At 43.0% G+C, this 18,765-nt stretch overlaps 1 protein-coding gene across 2 annotated transcripts; it reads right to left on the bottom strand.

Annotated features, from left to right (window-relative positions):
• Positions 1 to 588: 588 nt before the first annotated feature.
• On the bottom strand, positions 589 to 7,993 carry Lyset (lysosomal enzyme trafficking factor). Of its 2 annotated transcripts, none has more exons than XM_023561882.2 (2): positions 7,881 to 7,993; positions 589 to 6,727 (listed from the first exon to the last, which is right to left on the bottom strand). In XM_023561882.2, exon 2 carries the CDS (start codon positions 6,709 to 6,711, stop codon positions 6,316 to 6,318), a length of 396 nt encoding a protein of 131 aa, XP_023417650.1. In that variant the 5' UTR covers positions 6,712 to 6,727; positions 7,881 to 7,993; the 3' UTR covers positions 589 to 6,315. The 2 variants fall into 2 exon arrangements, with proteins under 2 accessions (XP_023417650.1, XP_003462696.1); XM_003462648.5 differs by lacking the exon at positions 7,881 to 7,993 and adding an exon at positions 7,453 to 7,874.
• Positions 7,994 to 18,765: the final 10,772 nt, after the last annotated feature.

The raw sequence follows: 18,765 nt of genomic DNA, 5'->3' as shown, positions 1-18,765 counted from the left end.
TAGCCCTTTATTTTGAGACAAGGTAGTACAAGTTTACCATGCTGGGCTCTAACTTGTGATCCTCCTGCCTCAGCCTGGTAGCAATCAAAGAAGAACAGGAAGTTTTTCATTGTACAACCTTTTGTTCTTTTTGTTGTAAAAGTATATATTTTTCTATGCAAATACAGAAAAACATTGTGAAATCCTCAATTTTTAATTTTAAAAAATCATGATTTAATGCGGCAGATCAATCATATTAACAGTTTAATATATTGTTGTTATATAAGTAACTCCAGGCCCCCCAAAAAATTCAGACTAAAAACAAAAGATTCACACTTCCCAGCAAACTACTTTGTCTGAAAAAGTAGAGTAAAACTTCAAGAGCGATTAGGGGAGCTAGATTAAATGTGAGATAGGTAAAGTAAAGGAAAAAGTGTTTCTAAAATCAGTATGTCTAGCCTTAACCTTTAAAAAATTGCAGTATAATCAGTGCATTATTTTCAGAGTATAAAATGAATTTCACAATTTTGTACTAACTACTCTAGTTCTTAGGTGACTTTTGGGATCAGAATTGCTCTGTTTTAAAGACATGGCTCAGGAAACAGTAAATGATAGAAATAAACTTTATTCAAATCTTTTTAAAAGTAGTACTTCACATTGTAATACCAGTAGACCACTGGAGTATAGTTTTATTTATTTTTGGTACCAGGAATGAAATCAGGACCTTGCAAAAGCCAGACAGGCGCTTATGCCCCTGAGCTAAATCCCAGCCCCTGGAGTATAATTTTAAATAGAAATTTACTCTGCTGCCAGAAATTCTAGTGGGGATAGAAGTAGTCAAAATGTTTTATGGGTCCCAGGTATTGCCTTGAGCCCCTGAGTAATCGTCACAATTGTAACAAGAATTTAAGGGCTCTAACCACCACTTCAAACCTTTGTAAAGGTGTAGGTTTTTCTTTGCACCAGTAAGGAAGATTTCAAGACAACTACTAGCACAAGGCCTATCAGCAAAAATAGGCAATTAAAAAAAAAATTTTTTTTTTGGTACCAGGGATTAAACTTATAACCTTGAGCTTGCCAGGCAGGCGCTATGCTGCTGAGCTGTATCTCCAGCCCTGACAATTTTAATTCTTGACTCTGAATATAACACAAAACCTGAAAATTATTAATAACTACACTAAACATGACAGATTATGCTGTGTACTTAATAGTATTAACTTTTAACCTTTATTCTCAGTAGAGTGAACTCAATTGTTTTGCACTCTTTAACGAGAAATTTAATAGTTTCTACTGTGTGCAAGGCACTGTTCTAGGCATGGGGCCCTTGGCAGTGAACAGACAAAGAATACCCAATTTTAAACAGGGTAATCAGCCTCAGTAAGGTGACATTTGAGCAAAGGTTTGAAGAAGTAGTAAAGCAAGCCAGGCCAGAGCAACTACACAGACGACAGGCTACACTCAGAGGTGCTGAGTCAGGGCTTCCTGGTCTGTTCAAGAATCTAGATCAGTGTGACTGGAGTGGAGTCAGGGATGGAAGGAGTAACAGGAAATAAATATTTAGGGCTGGCCGGGCCACTTAGATTTTGGCTATGTTAAAGAATTCAGCTTTTATCATGAGAAGGGAAATTCAGATTTTTTTTTTTCTTCTTGGTACCGGGGTTCAAACTGATGACCTCGCACTTGACAGGCAAGTGCTTGTGCCACTGAGTTAAATCCCCGGCCCAAAATTTAGAATTTTTGAGGACAACATTTCTTTTAAAATTCCTCCTGCCACTGAGTTGATAACAGAGGGGGCTCCAGTAACAGATTTTTGTGAATGGACATTGGCTCCTTGGTTCCGGACAGATGAAATTCCATGTGCCTGGTGAGAACTTAGTAAACAGTACAGCTTATGTTCAAGTCAGGAGTTGAGAGAAATCTAAGATAGTGCTGTAAATTTAAGTGTATAAAGCTGTGACTGGATGAGATGACCAAAGAACTAAGTATCGAAAAGGTAACTGGGGCATTAGCGGTTGCTCAGACCTCCAAGGCAGAGCCGGCTTTGAGATGGCAGCAGTGGTGAGGAAGGCGCCCCATGACAGGATCTGCACTTGGGCCGCTTGGTGCATAGTAGCTACTTGGCACTGGGGCCCACTCCTAAAGACTGATCCAGTAGTAGCTACATGCCACCAAAATTCTCAGTTCTGTTTGTCAGCCACAGTAGCCACATTTCAAGGGCTTTGCCCATTCCTGTGGAATGGGTAAAGAACATCACCAAGGTCACTAAAGTTCTGCTGAACTATTCTGGCCCAGAGGTCAACTGGAGAATGTTCTGAGAACACAAAGTGTTAAAAGCCAACCATTTGAGAACCAAGATTTGACCATCAGTTTAGTGTAACAGGACAGCAGTTTTTGTAGAAAAGGAGGTAAAACTTGATTAGGAAGACATGGACATACTGGGCAGGATTTGAAATCAAAAAATACAACTCTATAAAGATTTGCAGTTAGAATGGCTGTTTACTTATAGCAAACCTTGTTGAAGAAGCTGTTCCAAAGCACAGCTCTCATGACCAACAGTTGAGTCGTCAGTAAACATTACAGCAAAACACTGAACCACTGACTTTGAGCCTTCAGAGAGTCATTCGAAAGGCTTCTAAAACTGAGGCCCACCCCTATAAACTGATCCAGTAGGTTGAGAAGGGTCTTTAGCATCATTTGAATCAGTAGTTTTACTTTTTTACTTATTTCCTTGGATAACACCCATTCTGAGGCCAAGGTTGTAGCTCAGTGGTAGTGCTCAGAATGATCTGGGTTCAATTCCTGGCTCTGCAAAAAAACAGCACCCACTCACTGCCTTTGACGAAAACAAATACTAGTGCATGGTGATTCTCGATGGCCCAAAATTATATGAGCTTTTTATGTGGGAGAAGGTATAAAGTGATGGGACACATTTCATGCAAAAATGAGTCATGGCTGGGTGAGTTGGTACACACAATCCCAGCACTCAGAGGCTGAGACAAAGATCACAGATTTGAGGCCAGCCTGGGCAGTTCAGCAAGCCCTTTTCTCCAGATTTTAAAAGGACTGGGGATGTAGCCTAATGGGAAGGTCCTCGTTTCAGTTTTCATAACCAGTCATTTAAAAAAAAAAAAGCCATACAGCATTATAGTAAGCACGTGTCTTGTTTTAGAGATGGAGAATGTTAAATCTACCATCCCATCAACAAGGGAATCAACTCTAGTGTTATGGTTTGAATTGAAAATGTCCCCCAACAGCCTCATGCACATGTAAATGGGGTTTTAGGAAGGTGACTGGAGGGGTGTGACCTAGAGAATCTCCCTTTCTGACCTCCATGATACAAGCAAGTTTCCTCTGCTGGGGCCCTTCCTGCCTTGGAGCCAGCTGAACATTCAGTGAAAATATGAGACAGAATGTACTTCTAAGTTGTGGGTGTTGGGTATCTTGCCTCAGTGACAATAAAGTGACTAAGACAACTAGCTAATCTTAAAAAGACTACCATGACTGATGAACACACTGGTTTGATTATGGGTACAGTTACTTTCATGTGAGCACTGTAGCTCATTTCCACATCCCTGAAGAAAACCTTTTGTTTGTTGTAAAGGTTTTGAAATAGAATCAAGTTTCTAAACTTACATCTTTGGTGTAAAACTGACAGTGTGTTTGAAACCAGAAAAGAAGTATGACATGTTTCAGTGAAAAACAACAGTACTATGGAAGTCAAATGACTTGTTAAATCATAGTGGGAGACAGCTCTGTTTTCACATAGGAGAGCAAATACAAGTTATGAACCCTAGAACGCTTGTCTCTTCCCTAAACCCCTGAAGCACACACGTATTTGCCACTCATCTCACTACATAGCCCTGTATTCACTGCTTTTCATAATGCAATGTGACTATGAACTAAGTAATTTGCTATTATCCTGTCTCCTATATATCAATTTTAGTCTCTTCGTGGGTTACCTTATCCTTTTTACCCTACCAAAGGAATGCTTTGAGCTATTAAATAGCCATTTTAAAAAACTAGGCATATCCACATCTTGGATAAATAACTCCTAAATAATCAAAAAGCAGATTAATTCTGTAATCTGAAAACTGAAATTATATTTGCAAATGCATTAATCCTTCTCTTTGTAATATTTCTGTGATCAAGGCAGTTTGATAGTCAGAGATAAACATTGACTTTCCAAAGCTCAAAATGCAAGAATTACAAGTATAAAAGATACCAATCACTTCATTAAAAAGAAACCACTTCACAAGTGACAAACTCACAAACTTTGTAATACATAAAGTACTTACAAGACAAAAAGTTGAACCCATTTTCTTAAATCAAAAAATAGTTGAACTGATTTTCTTAAACCATTCCCAACTGTCACTGCTGCAAGACTAATAAGAGAGTAAAATACTCAATGTCTTGTCTTAATTTATTCTTCTTTAAAATTGTTTTTTGCTTTTTATTTTTTCCCCCTTAAGATAGGGTCTCACTGTATAGTTTAGGCTGACCTTGAATTCTTGGTGATCTTTATGCCTCAACCTTTGGAGCACTGGCATCACCAGATAATTTATCATTTTTTGAGAAGAAAATGTCAAAATGGCACTATAACCACAGATAGGTTAATTCCATGTGCTTTAGATTCCCTTTTCTGTAAAATGACAGTAGTACCAGTCTAGTAACTGTTTATAGGGCTACAGTGAAGGGGGGGGAAAAGCTCTCAAAAAATAATGCCTGTAGCATGCAAACTGGGTATTCAAACGATGCAAGTGGTTTTGGTTATCTGACACTATCAGAAACCGGCATTTCAAACTGCTGTTTATTTGGGTAACTGAGTGTACTACATCAGAAGATTCAGTAACTAGAACAGTCACTGTGATAAGGGATGTTCTGCAGCTTTTGAGTCACAAAGATACCTGCCCTATGTTTTCAGTAAGTCTGCTGTGGAATGCTTAGCCTTTTGGGTCAAATGTGACATAAAGTGAGGTCACTAACTTTCAGGCTTCTAGTAGCTCAGTCAAATTGAGGGGAATTTTTCTAAAACTGCCATTTCCATTCTTTGGCATGATTAGGGAGACCATACATAGTGTTTAAAAGTTTGTCATCCTCAAAAAGCACTATAGTACAGGGTAAGGAACACAAGCATCAGGTGCCTGTTGTAACCTTGACTCTGTTACTTAGTAGCTGTATGACCTTTAACAGGTTAATTTTTGCCTCAGTTTCTTCATTTGTAAAATCTGAGTAATTGCCATCTTAGGGGTACTGAAGTGCAACAATTGTATAAGGCTTTTAAAACAGGCTGAACAGAGTAATAAGCACCAAAAAATGTTATGACTAAAAAAAGTATTTTAAAGTTTGACCAGTATTAACAGAACTGTATAAAAATGTAGCCTGATCCCAGAAAAGAAAAAAACTATTTTCATTTTTTAGTTATTTGTATTGGTACCACACACAGAGTATTACAGATGCAAAGGAGGAGGTACAAGGATCACATTTTCATGCCATTGCCTGAAGACCTGACCTTGGGCCAGAAAAGAAAATCAGGATGATGACATGATAGTACCTTTTAAAAGGATATCAAAATGATCTGAAGGCCTAAATTCCTTATATTTTCACTGACCATCTTGTTCCCATCTTTTGTATACCTTATTTCTAGTCAAACATTTAGTCTTTCTCACATAGTTTTTTTAAACCAGTAACATTAATAATGATTAATCTAGCCATTACCCAGAAAAAGAACAAATTCTGCTTATGGCTGGACATGTGCTCAGTGTTAGAGTGTGCTTGGCATGTGCAGGCCTGGGTTCAAGTCCCTAGCACCAGGGGATAAAACAGTGATCATCTCAGTAATTTATACCAATTCGTCATAAACTGAAAGTGAACAAACATTAAACTTAGCTACCATAGGATAAACTGGTCTTTTAGTTTGAAGAATTTTACAGCATGTCAAGTAATTGTATAAAATTTAAACTTTTATGACCATGTTTGGACCTTTTTACACTTAACACGATGGAAATGTTCTTACTCATTTTTTCCCCCAAAGGAAAAACTAAATCATCACTATGTTGCACAGTAGAGTAGAAATACTTACTCAAGTTCCTAAACAATGCAAGTAACAAGACACAATTTTACTTCCAAAATCTGAAGTCAGCCATGATTCTGTAGTACTGTATCTCAGGCTTTCCCTAAGAAGTCATTATTCAGATAATGATCATTCCCTGACCACATTTTTTAAAAAGCCTCAGCCCCACCACAACTTCCTGAGATTTGTAAAGAAACTGCAGTCTTGTGATCACACTACAAATAGTTCTGGCAGTTTTGTAATTGTAAGGTAAAACGGCGACTGATTTATGTGTCAATCAGTTGTAGTCTGCTGATCTGATTAGAAGCCTTGACAAATGCTTGGTGGCGATTGCAAATAACTGCCAAGCATATGGGGATGATGCAGTAGCCCACTGTTTTGGGATCAGCTCTTGTACAAGAATAAAGAAACAAAAACATTTGTAAATAAGGTATTAGAAAAATGATTGTCCACAACCAAAAAGGCAAAGAGAATAACCGAACTTTCAAGGAGTGTGTCCATGTGGTTCCTTCACTAGGCTCCTCCGGGTGCTGTTGGATGTGTTCCAGAGCCAGCCTATTATAAGTCTCATTGATTTCAAAAACATAGTAGAATGCTGCTGCACTTGCTAATAGATATAATCCCACTCCAATCCATCCCATCCGCTGACGGAAGTTCATCATTCTCCATGCTCTGGGCCTTCAACAAAAAGACAATACAGTTAAGGTTTAGTAATGCTGTCATGGCAGCGCTTCCAAATGTACTTGGTTTAGCGGGGGTGGGGGGGTGGCTTACACTTGTAATTCCAGCACTCTAGAAGCTGAGGCCGGAGGAACCTGGGAGTTTAAGGCAAACCTGGGCTACCTAGTAAATTCAAACCCAGCCTGAGCTACATAGTGAGATCCTGCCTTCAAAACGAAACATGCCCAAATGTGCTTGGTTTAGTTCCAAGAATTCTAAAATACCCCACTAACATTCAAGATTTTTTTTTTTTTTTTTTGTCTTTTTCCTTTTTATTGGTACTGGGGATCGAACTCACGACTGCCTGCTTACAAGGCAGGCGCTTATGCCGCTGAGCTAAATCCCCAGCCCCCAAAGATTTAAAATACATTTATCTTAAATGCCAACAACTTACAGGTGGTTGCTTTATATCTAATAGTTATGAGCAAGTACAAAACGCTGGTTGCAGTATATTGACTTCTGCTTTTCATGTGAATCCCACAAAATGAGTCATTACATTATAATGTACCTTCTGCTTAAACAAGTCCAGTACATCTTCCTTCAGAAACTGAAAGTACCCTATAGTACATTTCATTTACACAGCTTTATGCCTTAATAGTATTGCTTCAGACGTGAATATTGGGTTCTTCAGTTAAATCAATGGCAGAGGCCCCAAATTAAGACAGTAACTCTTGAACACTTACAGCGGTCCCGAAAATCTTCCTGTTCCCACGGCAAGCGTTAAAGAGTCACTCACTTCTGAGTAATCGGGTGCCTTTGGCATTGCAAAGAAGCCACCATAAAACAAATCTCCTGGGCTACCCGGCTCGGACAGACATGAGCACCGCCAGCCTGGAGCACCAACTAACTGTGATTAAGTACAGCGTGACCAGCGCTAGTCACGCGGGGGCCGGGCGCCGGTCGCCGCTGCCGGAGCCGTCTGGTTCCTCCGGCCGGTCTGGAGGTTCTGGGGCCTCCTGTCGCGCCGCAGCGCCCGCCTGCCTGCCGCGACCAGAGCAGTGCAGACGGCGCCAGGCCTCGGCCTCGGGGTCCTGCAGCAGAGCCAGCACCGCACCTCGCGGGGACCGCCTGACGACACTGACTGCAAAACTGAGTGGGTCCCGGGTCTCACCTTCCTGTCCCGAGTGGCCCGCCCGCCCGCCGTCCCGGATGCCGCTGCAGCGGGGGCTTCCGGCTCTGGCACGAAGCGCACGCGCACGCTCCCGGCCCTCCCCCTAGTGACGTCAGGGAAGCGCCACCGCTCCGCTTGCGTCTGGGGCTGCTCAGACAGACCGGCAGTGCGAGCGAACCGGTCGCGTAGGCTAGGCTGGGCATTCCCAGGATTCGCGGCCTGCTCTCAAGGCTTCGCTTGCGACTCTGACCGCCGAGTCACTCCTGGCAATGGAGAACACGGCAGAGACGGGGCGGCCCGGCATCCACCGCGGACGCTGGGCGCGCCTCAGGAGCGTGCAAGGAGGCGGCGGCGCCCGCCTTCCCGCGCGGGCCTCACCGCAGGTAGCGGTGAGGGGAGCACGCGGCGGCGGAGGCCGGAAAAGTGCTGCTTACGCCTTGATTCCCGGCGGACAGGTTGTGGACCTTTAATGAGCCTGACTGCTCAGTCCTCGGCAAGTTTACGAGCCCCGTGTGGGTAGTGCGCAGAATTACCATAAAGTACTGGGAACATCTGCGTACCCGACAAATTCCATCTTAAATCTTCTGGGCACCCCGACGCTACAGCTCTTGGAAGACTGGTGCAGGTGAATGGACATGAACCTTCGGACAGCGTTCTTGATTGCCGGTATCCCCAGACCTGCAGGCTGGTCTGGCCCCCTTGGGGGATTCATACTGCTTGGAAAGATGTTCTGGAGGGAAGAGGACAGGAACGTGGCTCTAAGAGGGCTTACTTAGAGCACTAGTCACGTTTTGGGCCTCAGGTACCTGGACCAGGGGACTTCTAGAGAGTGATCTTAAAGCCTCTCTGGCCCCCAAAATGAATTTTTAAGCAGAGTAAGTGAGTTTTTCGAGAAAGAGGGCATGACAGTGAGTGAGTTGCCATTTCTTGGGTATGGAAATGACGCTAATGACCTAGACCAGGGCATGATCCCTGAAATGCAGGCCCCATTGTTGACACAGGCATTCGATAAAACCCTTCAGCTTACCCTGCAATACCTGAAGTACAAAAAGCTGAGCGCATTCTCAGGCAGAAATCCTCCGGAACCAGTTGAAGAATTTGGACCTTAAATGTTCCGCACCAGTTTGGTGAAGACATGGATAGTGTTAGATGCTGAGAAAAGAAAGCGATTGACAGCATCGCAGGCCCAGCGTTTGATATATATTTATATTCCAAGACAAGTAATACTGTAATTACAGTCCCCAAATGCCTGCAGGCCCTAGTATCAGGGGTTGATAATCCTAGAGAGTTGCAGGTGAAATATCTACCCATTTATCAGAAAAAGGAGGAGAAGTTAGTCCTACATACTATGGCTCAAACCTTTATTACGAAAACTGGTACAAAGAGGAGCAGTTAAAAAGGTGTGAATTAAGACCCGCCTATATCAAATCATTGCTGGGACTGAAACAGCAGCTGGAAAACAGCTTAATCTGCCAGAGGGTGGCCCAGCCCCTGGTTTATTTCAATTACTGCTACTAATGAAAGTTAAGGAGGCAGCTGAGGAGGAGAAGGCTTTTTTCACCTGAATCTTGGGAAACCAGCGAAGCATGCTGCGTGCGATGGGCAGAGTGTGAAGGTTGATCAGTCACCGCCAAGTAACTCATTGTGCTGCTTTGTTTCTATCATTTTTGAGCCTATTGAATGACTTCCAAATGTGTCATTGACTAGGAGGGATATGGTTCTATACTAATGTTTATTTAACTTCTCAGTGAATTTTTGGTCATACATACTTGCACAAATACCTGTCACTGCTGTGCAGGTGCACAGCAGTGCAGTGTCCTGAAAGGACAGGCAAGTCTCAGGCTCATATGTTGCCCAAACCTGGAGATGCCAGCTTGTTTAGTAGTAGGTGCCCCTGCCAGTGTCACGTGATGTGTGTCATTAGTAGTTTTCAACTTTGTGTTGCTGTTTATTTAAGGTAAAAATCACTTGTTTTAGTTAGGATATTGTTGTTTTCTGTGTAAATCATAATCACTGATTATGTGCCATTCTGTGCTGGCCCAGAATTCAGGTCTCTAACTGCAAAACTTGTCTTTTTTCCATTGCCAATAGAGGAAAGCAGTCCTCGGAGTACTCAAGGCAGATTGAGTGCTGAGGTTCATAAGTTTGCAATGCCCATCTTTAGATTCCTGATGTTACCACACCATCTTTTACATGGTTTTAAAATTATAGGTATGAAGCCAGCTGTGGCGGCATGCCTGTAATCCCAGCACTTGGGAGGCTGAGGCAGGAAGATTTTTGCAAGTTTGAGACCAGTCTGGGCTACAAAATGAGCTCAAGGCCAGCCTGAACTACACAGTGAGACCCTGTCTCAAAAAGACAGAAATAGAAGCCTGAAGTTAGAAAGATTCATTACCAGCAGCAAGAACACAAAGTCTGGTTCCAAAGAGCCTTTCTTGAAGTATTCTCAATGCGTCTGGTAAATGCTACATAAAAGCAAAAGACAAATGGGCATGGGCGGTGCCGGGAACAAACCCAGGCAATGCCTTGCACGTGGTAAGCAAGTACTCCATCTTTACGCTACAACCCTTGCCTTTAAAAACTTTTTTCCAGGTACAGAGGATTAAATCCAGGGCCTTCACACTGAACTACAACCCCATACCCTTTTAAAATTTTGAAACAGAATCTCCCTAAGTTGCCTAGGCAGAATTCAAATTTCCCTCAGCTTCCTAAAGTGCTGAGATTAAGGTGTGCACCACCACACCAGCTTAAAAAATTGTTCATGGCAGCTATGTTTATAAAATTATGTAAAATAATAAAATTATATATTCTTGTGTAGTATATTTACTATGTAAATGATAGGGCACTAAAACACTTGAGATAATGGAATTTAAATGATAGTTTCCTTTATTTCATACATGTGCTTTTTATTTTAATGAAAAATATATAGGGCTAGGGATTTATAAAGCTCAGCAGCATGAGTGCCTGCCTGGCAAGTGTGAAGTCATGAGTTCGATCCCTGGTACCAAAAAAAAAAAAAAAAAAATGTATATATATATATATATCTCTCTCTCAAATATATCCTGGTAGCAATATATATATATATATATATATATATATATATATATATATATATATACCAAAGAGAGCTGGCGCAATGGTGCACATCTGTAATCCCAGAACTCTTGGAGGCTGAAGTCGAATTGTAAATGTAAGCCCAGCCTAGGCAATTCATTGATTTGGCAAGAATCTATAATAAATAAAAAACAAAGGCTGGGGATGTAACTCAGTGGATGCCCAGTACCACACACACAGAGACACACACACCCCACATTGCTCAAGGAAACAAAACGATGTCACAATTATAGCCAGCCTGGAAGAGCTCCCAGTGATCCAGTAGCAGCTATAAGAATTTGAGCTACAGGATAAGTAACATTGTGTTAAGTTACAACCCAAAGCATAAAATACCTATGTTTATGCTAATTTGAATAAAGATTGAATGCATAAGTGCAGGAGATGAGGCAGATCTTCCTTCCGGAATTTCAGATAACTCATGTGGCTACTGCCAACTTTGGGCAGTGCAGTTTATTTGGCTTTTCACCTTGCATGTGAACTGAACTCAGTGACTTGCTTTCAATAAATAGAGTATAGAAGGGGATGACCAGAAACTTTTCACTGCAAATCCTACCACCACCGGGTGACCCAAGTTCACATCAGAGATGTCGTTTGGTTCAGCAGGCATCCCTGGTAGGATGTGATCACAGGGGCCTTTACCACTATGGTTTTCTTCCTGAACCCACAACCCTAGGTTAATCATAAAAAACACCAGACAAACCCAACTTAAGGGGTATTAAACAAAATACGTGGCCAGTATTCCTCAAAACTACCAAGATCATTTGTAAAAGATGGAAAGAAAAGATCTGTCCCAGACCAGAGGAGACTGTGGAGACACATTGGCTATATGTCATGTTGTATCCTGAAGTCATCTTGGAACAGATCAGGACTCCAGTGGAAAAGTGAAATTCAAATAGAGATAGGAGTTTAAGGAGCAGGACCGTATCAGTGTATCAGCCTGGAGTTGACACATCTCCCTTTGTTATGTAAAATGTTCATAACGGGGAAGCAAGTGAGTACAGGAGCAAGCCGAAACTCTTCTGTAAGTCTGCAACTACTATTCTAGTTAGACCAGAATCAGCACCAGAGCACATGCTTAGCATTGGGACCCTGGGCTCAATATCCACATACTTCTTTCAAACTTGTAAATTTACATCACATTACATATCTAGATACATGCACAGTTTATAATGACCTGGTTGCCAACCAGTGAAATGGCAAGAATACAAATCACTGGCGCTCCCTCCCTTCCTAACAATTATTCATTTAAACACCACGGGGTGGCGCTAGCACTCAGGGTGGCCGGCCAAACACGGAGCCATGGATTCCTATGAAAATGGTAACACAGTAGCCGCCCTCCAAGTTATGTGGAAAAATATTTCAGTACTCAGTCTGTCATAGTAGCGTCCTCTCTAGGTCCATGGGACTGGCCTCTGTAAGTAGAGTAAGCCTAGGATTTTGATGACTGTGCTTATCAGCTCCCTAATAAGGTCTGTTAGATCATATCCACATCAAAGCTCAACACGGGTTTCACACTTGGAAAGTAATTCACATTTCTGAATTAGTAACACATATACTATAATCTATATAATAATGATAACAGCTCTCATTGGTTGAGCTCTTCCAACATCAGTGTTAAATGCATTATACATGTAGTCTTATTGAATTCAAATTAAAACCTTTGAAGCTATACATATTACTACCCCTAATTTCAAATAAGGAGAAGGCATTTGAATAGGTAAAGTGGTTTGTCCAGAGTTACAAGCCTTAGAAACCCATCAAGATCTGTCTCTCGTAGTCCCCTGGGATGTCTTGGCTCAGAGCAGCACCCCTCCCAGAGCAAGTACAAGCAAACAGAACTGTTGATGGAGCCACTTTGTGATCACAAACCCTAAACGTCTCCATCACTATTCCTGTCTCCTTTCAAGAAATAATGCAACCCAGCTTGCAGTACAAAAGAGACAAGTGACAACACTGCTGGCCACCACTCAGTGTCGCTTAACCCTCTTCCTCCTCTGTAACTAAGAGTAGTTCACCCATTTCACAGAACTGTGGGGCTCAGGAGAAGCTCAGCTGGCCCCAGCCCTGATAGAGTGAAACAGTGCTAAGTACTGATGAGTTTGAGATGATTCGGTCCCCTTTACCCCTTTCCCTTGCTTCCTGCATAGGCAAATAATGCAAAACACAAGTAACTTTTTAATTTTCTTTGCAAGACTGCCTTCCAGGTAATGGGCAGTGGTTCCAACTTTTATTTATTTAGTAGTGCTGGAGACCAACTGCATGGCCTATGCATGCTGGGCACAGCTCTTCCACATAGCCACAGTTCCAGCCCAAGCTGTATTTCATTTTGCTTTGTTTTGTTTTCAGGGGTCCTGGCACGGAGGTTTTTTTATTCAGTGCTTTTTATTTTTTATTTTGAGACAGGGTCTTGCTAAATCACTAAGATGCCCAGGCTGGGTTCAATATTGCCATCCTCCTGCCTCAGCCTCCCAGAGTGCTAAAATTGCATACATCATGCCCAAGTAGCTACTTTTAAATGTAAATATGAACATAGATGCTGATGCCAGAGGGCCTCAGTTCAGATTCCAGCTGCACCATTTCCTGTGACCCTGAGCCAGTTCGTTAATCCCTTCTGGACCTCAGTTTCCTCAGGTAAGAATCAACAACATAGGGGGCACTTCTACTTCGGGTCACTGTGAGGACCCAGTAAAGTGCATAGCAAACAGTATCACCAATAGCGACCACCTTGCCATTGCCATGTAATAAACCAGCCCAAAGCACAGACTGAAAACATGGTTTACCAGCCACTGTACACACACTCCCTGGATGAAGAGGCTGGGAGCGGCGTGCCTGGATGGATCCAGCTGTCTCACAGACTGCAGCAGAGCGGGCAGCCAGGGGCCTCCCTACCCACCAGGGGCTGCCTCATCACGGGACTGACTTCCCCAAAACGATGTCAGAGAAAACACCGAAGCCCCAGCTTTGTATAGCCTTCTCTCTAAAGTGACATCCATTACTGTGTCACATCCTATTCTTTAGAAGCAAGCCAGCCCTCAGGGGAGATTACACAGGGGTGTGATTTCAGGGCTTAGAATCCTGGGTGGCCTCTTCTGAATGTCTGTGCCCTCTGGGTTTTTGTTCTTTCTTTCTTTCTTTTTTTTTTTTTTTTAACATACATAGACCACAAGCTTATGCTTTTGTTACTTCCACTTTATATTTTACTTGTAAGTGACAAAATTCTTCTATTAGAACTAGGTTAAGGAGAAAAAACTTTTATATTCTTTGTCACTAATTCTTTCATAGGTGAGAGTCATAAACAGGGTTGTTTTCTCCTCATTCTGAAGACTCCTACAGGCTGACTTAGGTTTTACGACCGACATATGTTCACCACCTTGGGATATAGGCACAATTATCTCCTAAATTTTGCTCTACTCCAAGCGGTAAATCACTAGCTGCTTCTCAGTTTCTCTCATTCCCTAGGATCTCACCTCCTTCCCTTTGAGTGTGGGGTCTTTTTGAGGGGAAAAGGCAGACTGAGGCTCAAGCCCAGGGTCAAACATGCTAAGCAAGCATCCTATCATTACACTGCTTTCCAGCCCTTTAATTTTTGTGGGGGGAGGGTAGGGACTCGATAAATTGCTATAGAACTTGCAATCCTCCTGTCGCAGCCTCCCTCCTAACTAGCTAGGGTAATATTTATAATTATAAAAAAAATTGGAAACTATGTAAATGCCCCGTGATAGGCGGTACATTAAGTAGATTATACAGCATCCAAAAGGCAACAAATTCTAGAGCCATTTAAAATGTCATGTGAGGGTGAAGCACATGAAGTTGCTGTTTTTGTAGCTAGTTGAATTTTGGTAATTTCAGAAGATGCACCTAATAGAAATCTTTTTGATATTCAAGTAGGTTTACAATTTATTGTTGGTTGAAGAAAGCAGAACGTAGTAGTATTACAGAATAATCTCATTTTTATATTGGCAAATATACCTAAATATATTTGTAAAGAAAAAAGTCTGGAAGAACAGACAGCGAGACATTAACAATAGTTATCCTCGGGTGACTGGATTTTATCCTCTTTTTTTTTTGTCTTTTTCATTTTTATCGGTACCAGAGATCGAACTTGAGACCGCACACTTGCAAGGCAGGCGCTTAAGCCGCTGAGCTAAATCCCCAGCCCTGGATTTTATCCTCTTAAAAAAAATCACTGCCGGGCATGGTGGTGCACACCTGTCATCCCAGCACTCAGGAAGCTGAGGCAAGAGGATTGTTGACAGTTCGAAACCAGCCTGGGCTACAAAGTGAGCTCAAGGCCAGCCCAAACTGCTGAGCAAGACCCTGTCTCAAAAAGACAAAAATAAATAAATATATGAATAAATACTGTTTCTGCTTTTCTCCAGTGAATACTTCCTGTTTGTGTAATGTTTCCAGAATCCCAAGTAAATAAAACAAACCATGAGATAAGTCAGAGAGGCCAGCTCCGCTCTCTGATTTGTGTTAGTACTCATGCTTTCTTCGGCAGCACATGGAGTAACACAGTAGTAATTAGTCATGTATTCCCCAAAGCTGGAGTTAAGCATTTTGTCCCCTGGGACTGACTGGACCCGTCTCAGCCAGCTGGCGAGGATGCAGCCTAGACCAGGACAATGGCCCGGCCTGGGACACTCGAAATACTGTGGCCTTTTCTCTAAGTAACTGACAGCCCCCCCCCACCCCCCACCCCACAGGGCGAGCTTCCTCGCAACCGGGGCAATCAAAGGAATGCGCACATCCTGCAGGAGGAAGTCTGGTAGATTCGCCTTGCTGCTCAGCCCCCAGTCAGTCTTCCGGGAGCAACCCCTCTCGGCTCAGCCAGCCGCAGGGCTGGCCTGATTAGACAGCCGGAGTCCACGGTGGGCGTATTCTTCCTGGCAGCGGCGTCGCGGTCAGAGATGGCACGTGGCCTGCTAACCTCTCCTTTCATACAACACAACGTGGCCTGCTGAACCGCGATCCGTGCGGATCTCCACAGCTCCCTAGTCTGTGCAGGATACATTCCAGGCTTGATTTTTTTGGCTTCGTTTTGTGTATATTTTGATTTCTTTTTTTTTTTTTTTTTTTGTCTTTTTCGTTTTTATCGGTACCGGGGATCGAACTCACGACCGCCTGCTTGCAAGGCAGGTGTTTATGCCGCTGAGCTAAATCCCCAGCCCCATATTTTGATTTCTACCATTTGCTACACTGTCATTATTCTCTCCAGACAGATCTGCTCGGTGGGTAGGGCAGCTAGAGAAGCTGTCCCGAAATCGATCCTTGAGCAGAAACCATGGCACGACTCCTCCTTTAGGCGCCATCTGTGGGCTGGGTGGCCATGCTCTCAAGGGTCTTTTTTCTGTTTTGTTCCCTCTGCCCGTTCCCCCCCCCCCCCCGTTTGTTTGTTTGTTTTGTGTTTTTGCACACAGGCTGGCCTTGAACTCACTATATAATCCAGGCTGACCTTGATTTTGTAGGGATCCTCCTGCCTCAGCTTCCCAAGTGCTGGGATTACAGGTGTGCACCATCATGCCCGGCCTCTCCCTCTTTTATGTGGGAAACTTTTCTCAAATGAGTCTAAAGAAATGTGCAGTGCATCTCAGCTGCAGGATTTTCCCGAGTTTCTAGGGGTCCATGAGGAATAGATAGGAGAGCACAATGTTTGTGGGTGGAGCCAGAGGCCTGGTGAGGGCTTCCCCATAGCCCTCAGGATAGTAGGGCAGCCTGTTGGTTAGGGGATCCCCACATTTCAGGAGCTGGAGGACTTTTCTGCTAAAGCTGTTCAGTTTCCCCAGTGAAGATTCACAGGTGTATTGTATAAGACTCACTTTACTGGATTATGAATGAATTAGAACCCGGAATGGAACATGCTCGTAAGTCAGGACTTGCTGATGTTCACATACGGTGTTTAACCAAGTAAATCATCATGATTGCTTCTTCCATTTGCTTGTTTTCAAAATGTTCACATACTAAGGACAAGTAGGTGGGCCACTGGATATCACATTTCTTACCCAGAAGCAATAGGTAAAACTAGGGTCTCTATTACAGGGTTTTTGTTTGTTTGTTTGCTTGTTTACTTATTTGTTTGAGAGAGAGTCTCACCATGTATCAGGCTGTCTTGAATTTACTATGTACTGCATGCTGGCCTCCAACTCACAAGGATACTCGGGCCTCAGCCTCCTGAATGCTGGGATTCCAGGTGTGCACCACCATGACTGGCTTATAGTTCAGCATTTAAAAACCTATTCCAGCATTATGGCATTTTGCATCTACATATTTCTGCATGTACTTCTTTAAAGATAGATTTTTCCTTGTAATGCCAAAGTCATACCTGAAAAATTTGTTAATAATGACATTATCACCTGATAGTTCATATTTTAAAAATGTCTTCTGACAGTTGATTTATGGGAGTTAGGATCCAATAAGAGCCAGGCATGGCACTCGGCTCTGAAGCCTCCGCAGTGGCCTAATTAAAGCTGCCCGCTTCCTTTCTCCAAGCCGTTGCCTTGCTCAGTCTCCAGGTTTAAAAAGGCACCCGCTTCTCTTCTTTGTGTTGTTCCAAGATGGTTTGAGGCAGTCCTGTGGAGAACACGATTCTTTTCCCAGGAGACTTGTGAGTGTGACTTGGATCTCATGGAATCAGCCTTGCTCTTGCTCAGATACCAGGCTCCAGCCCTGCGCAGCACCGAGGACCCTGGATTCTGAAATGCAGTGTTTTACAAGAGGCATGTCTCTTCTCTGGAAGGGTCTTAAACAACTGGATCCTGGCAAAGTTAACTTTGGAGTAAGTGGAGTCTAGGAGAAGACAGAGATCCCAAATACCCAGTTCAGCTGGGCATGGTGATGCAGACAAACCTGTAATTTCAGTGCTCTGGGGGACTGAGGCAGGAAGATTGCAAGTTCAAATCCCACCTGGAGAACTAAGAGATCCTATCTTGAAACAAAGTGGCGAGGTAGCTCGGTGTAAAGGCCCTGGGTTTAATCCGGTACTGCAAAACAAAAACAAAACGAAGCAAAACAAGAGGCTGTGGCACCCAGGGAACACCCTGACTGCATTTCCAGTTCGCAGACAACTGCTTTTGTAAAAGAAAGAAAAAGAAACCTAGTTAAGAATAGTTGCCATGAATTACTGTTTGATAACATTATCAAAATGTGGGTGAGAAATCAAAAGTGTTCATTTCTGTGCCTCCTTCTGATGCTTGAGGATTTGTCCACTGTGTGTGCATTTCTTAAGTCTGCCATATAGGGAGCTATAAACTAGAGGGTTTAAAGCCATAGAAATTTAAACTGGACACAGTTGTACACAACGGCAGTCTTCACTACTCAGGAGGCAGAGACAGGAGCCTTGCTGGAATCTAGGGGCTCGAGGTCACCTGGGCAACACAGCAAGATGCCAACTCAAATGCAACAGAAATTAGCCTGAAATAAGTGTGTCAGCAGGGCCATGCTCTCCCCAAAGGCTCCAGGGTAGGATCTGTTCTAGGCCTCCTCCCAGTTGCTGGTGGCTGCCAGCAGCCTTGGCTTGTAGACACGTTCCCCAGTCTCTTTTTTCTGTCATCACACGGCCTTCTTCTGGTGTGTCTCTCTGTGCCTCCAGATACCAGTCATTGCTTTGGGGCCCGCTCCAATCCACTATGGACTCATTTTTACTAATTAACTACACGCGAAAAGGCCCTGCTTCCAAATAAGGCCACATTCTGAGGCTTGGAGTAAATACAAAGTCTTGGAGAACACTAACCAGGACACTGGCCTGTCGGTCTTGATGTAACAGAATATGGGG

Source organism: Cavia porcellus, unplaced genomic scaffold, assembly GCF_034190915.1.
Source record: "Cavia porcellus strain 051 isolate PalLab524CR breed Dunkin Hartley unplaced genomic scaffold, mCavPor4.1 scaffold_31, whole genome shotgun sequence".
Classification (NCBI taxonomy): domain Eukaryota; kingdom Metazoa; phylum Chordata; class Mammalia; order Rodentia; family Caviidae; genus Cavia; species Cavia porcellus.
The sequence above is the reverse complement of the archived record's forward strand: the minus strand, read 5'-3'. Positions and strand labels throughout refer to the sequence as shown.

Bases quoted from the DNA above. Each gene is read 5' to 3' on its own strand.
- Lyset (XM_003462648.5), bottom strand. From the start codon at position 7,532: ATGCCAAAGGCACCCGATTACTCAGAAGTGAGTGACTCTTTAACGCTT. The intron at 6,728-7,452 runs GTAAGTGTTCAA...TTTTTGTTGAAG, and splicing joins GGAAGATTTTCGGGACCGCT to GCCCAGAGCATGGAGAATGA.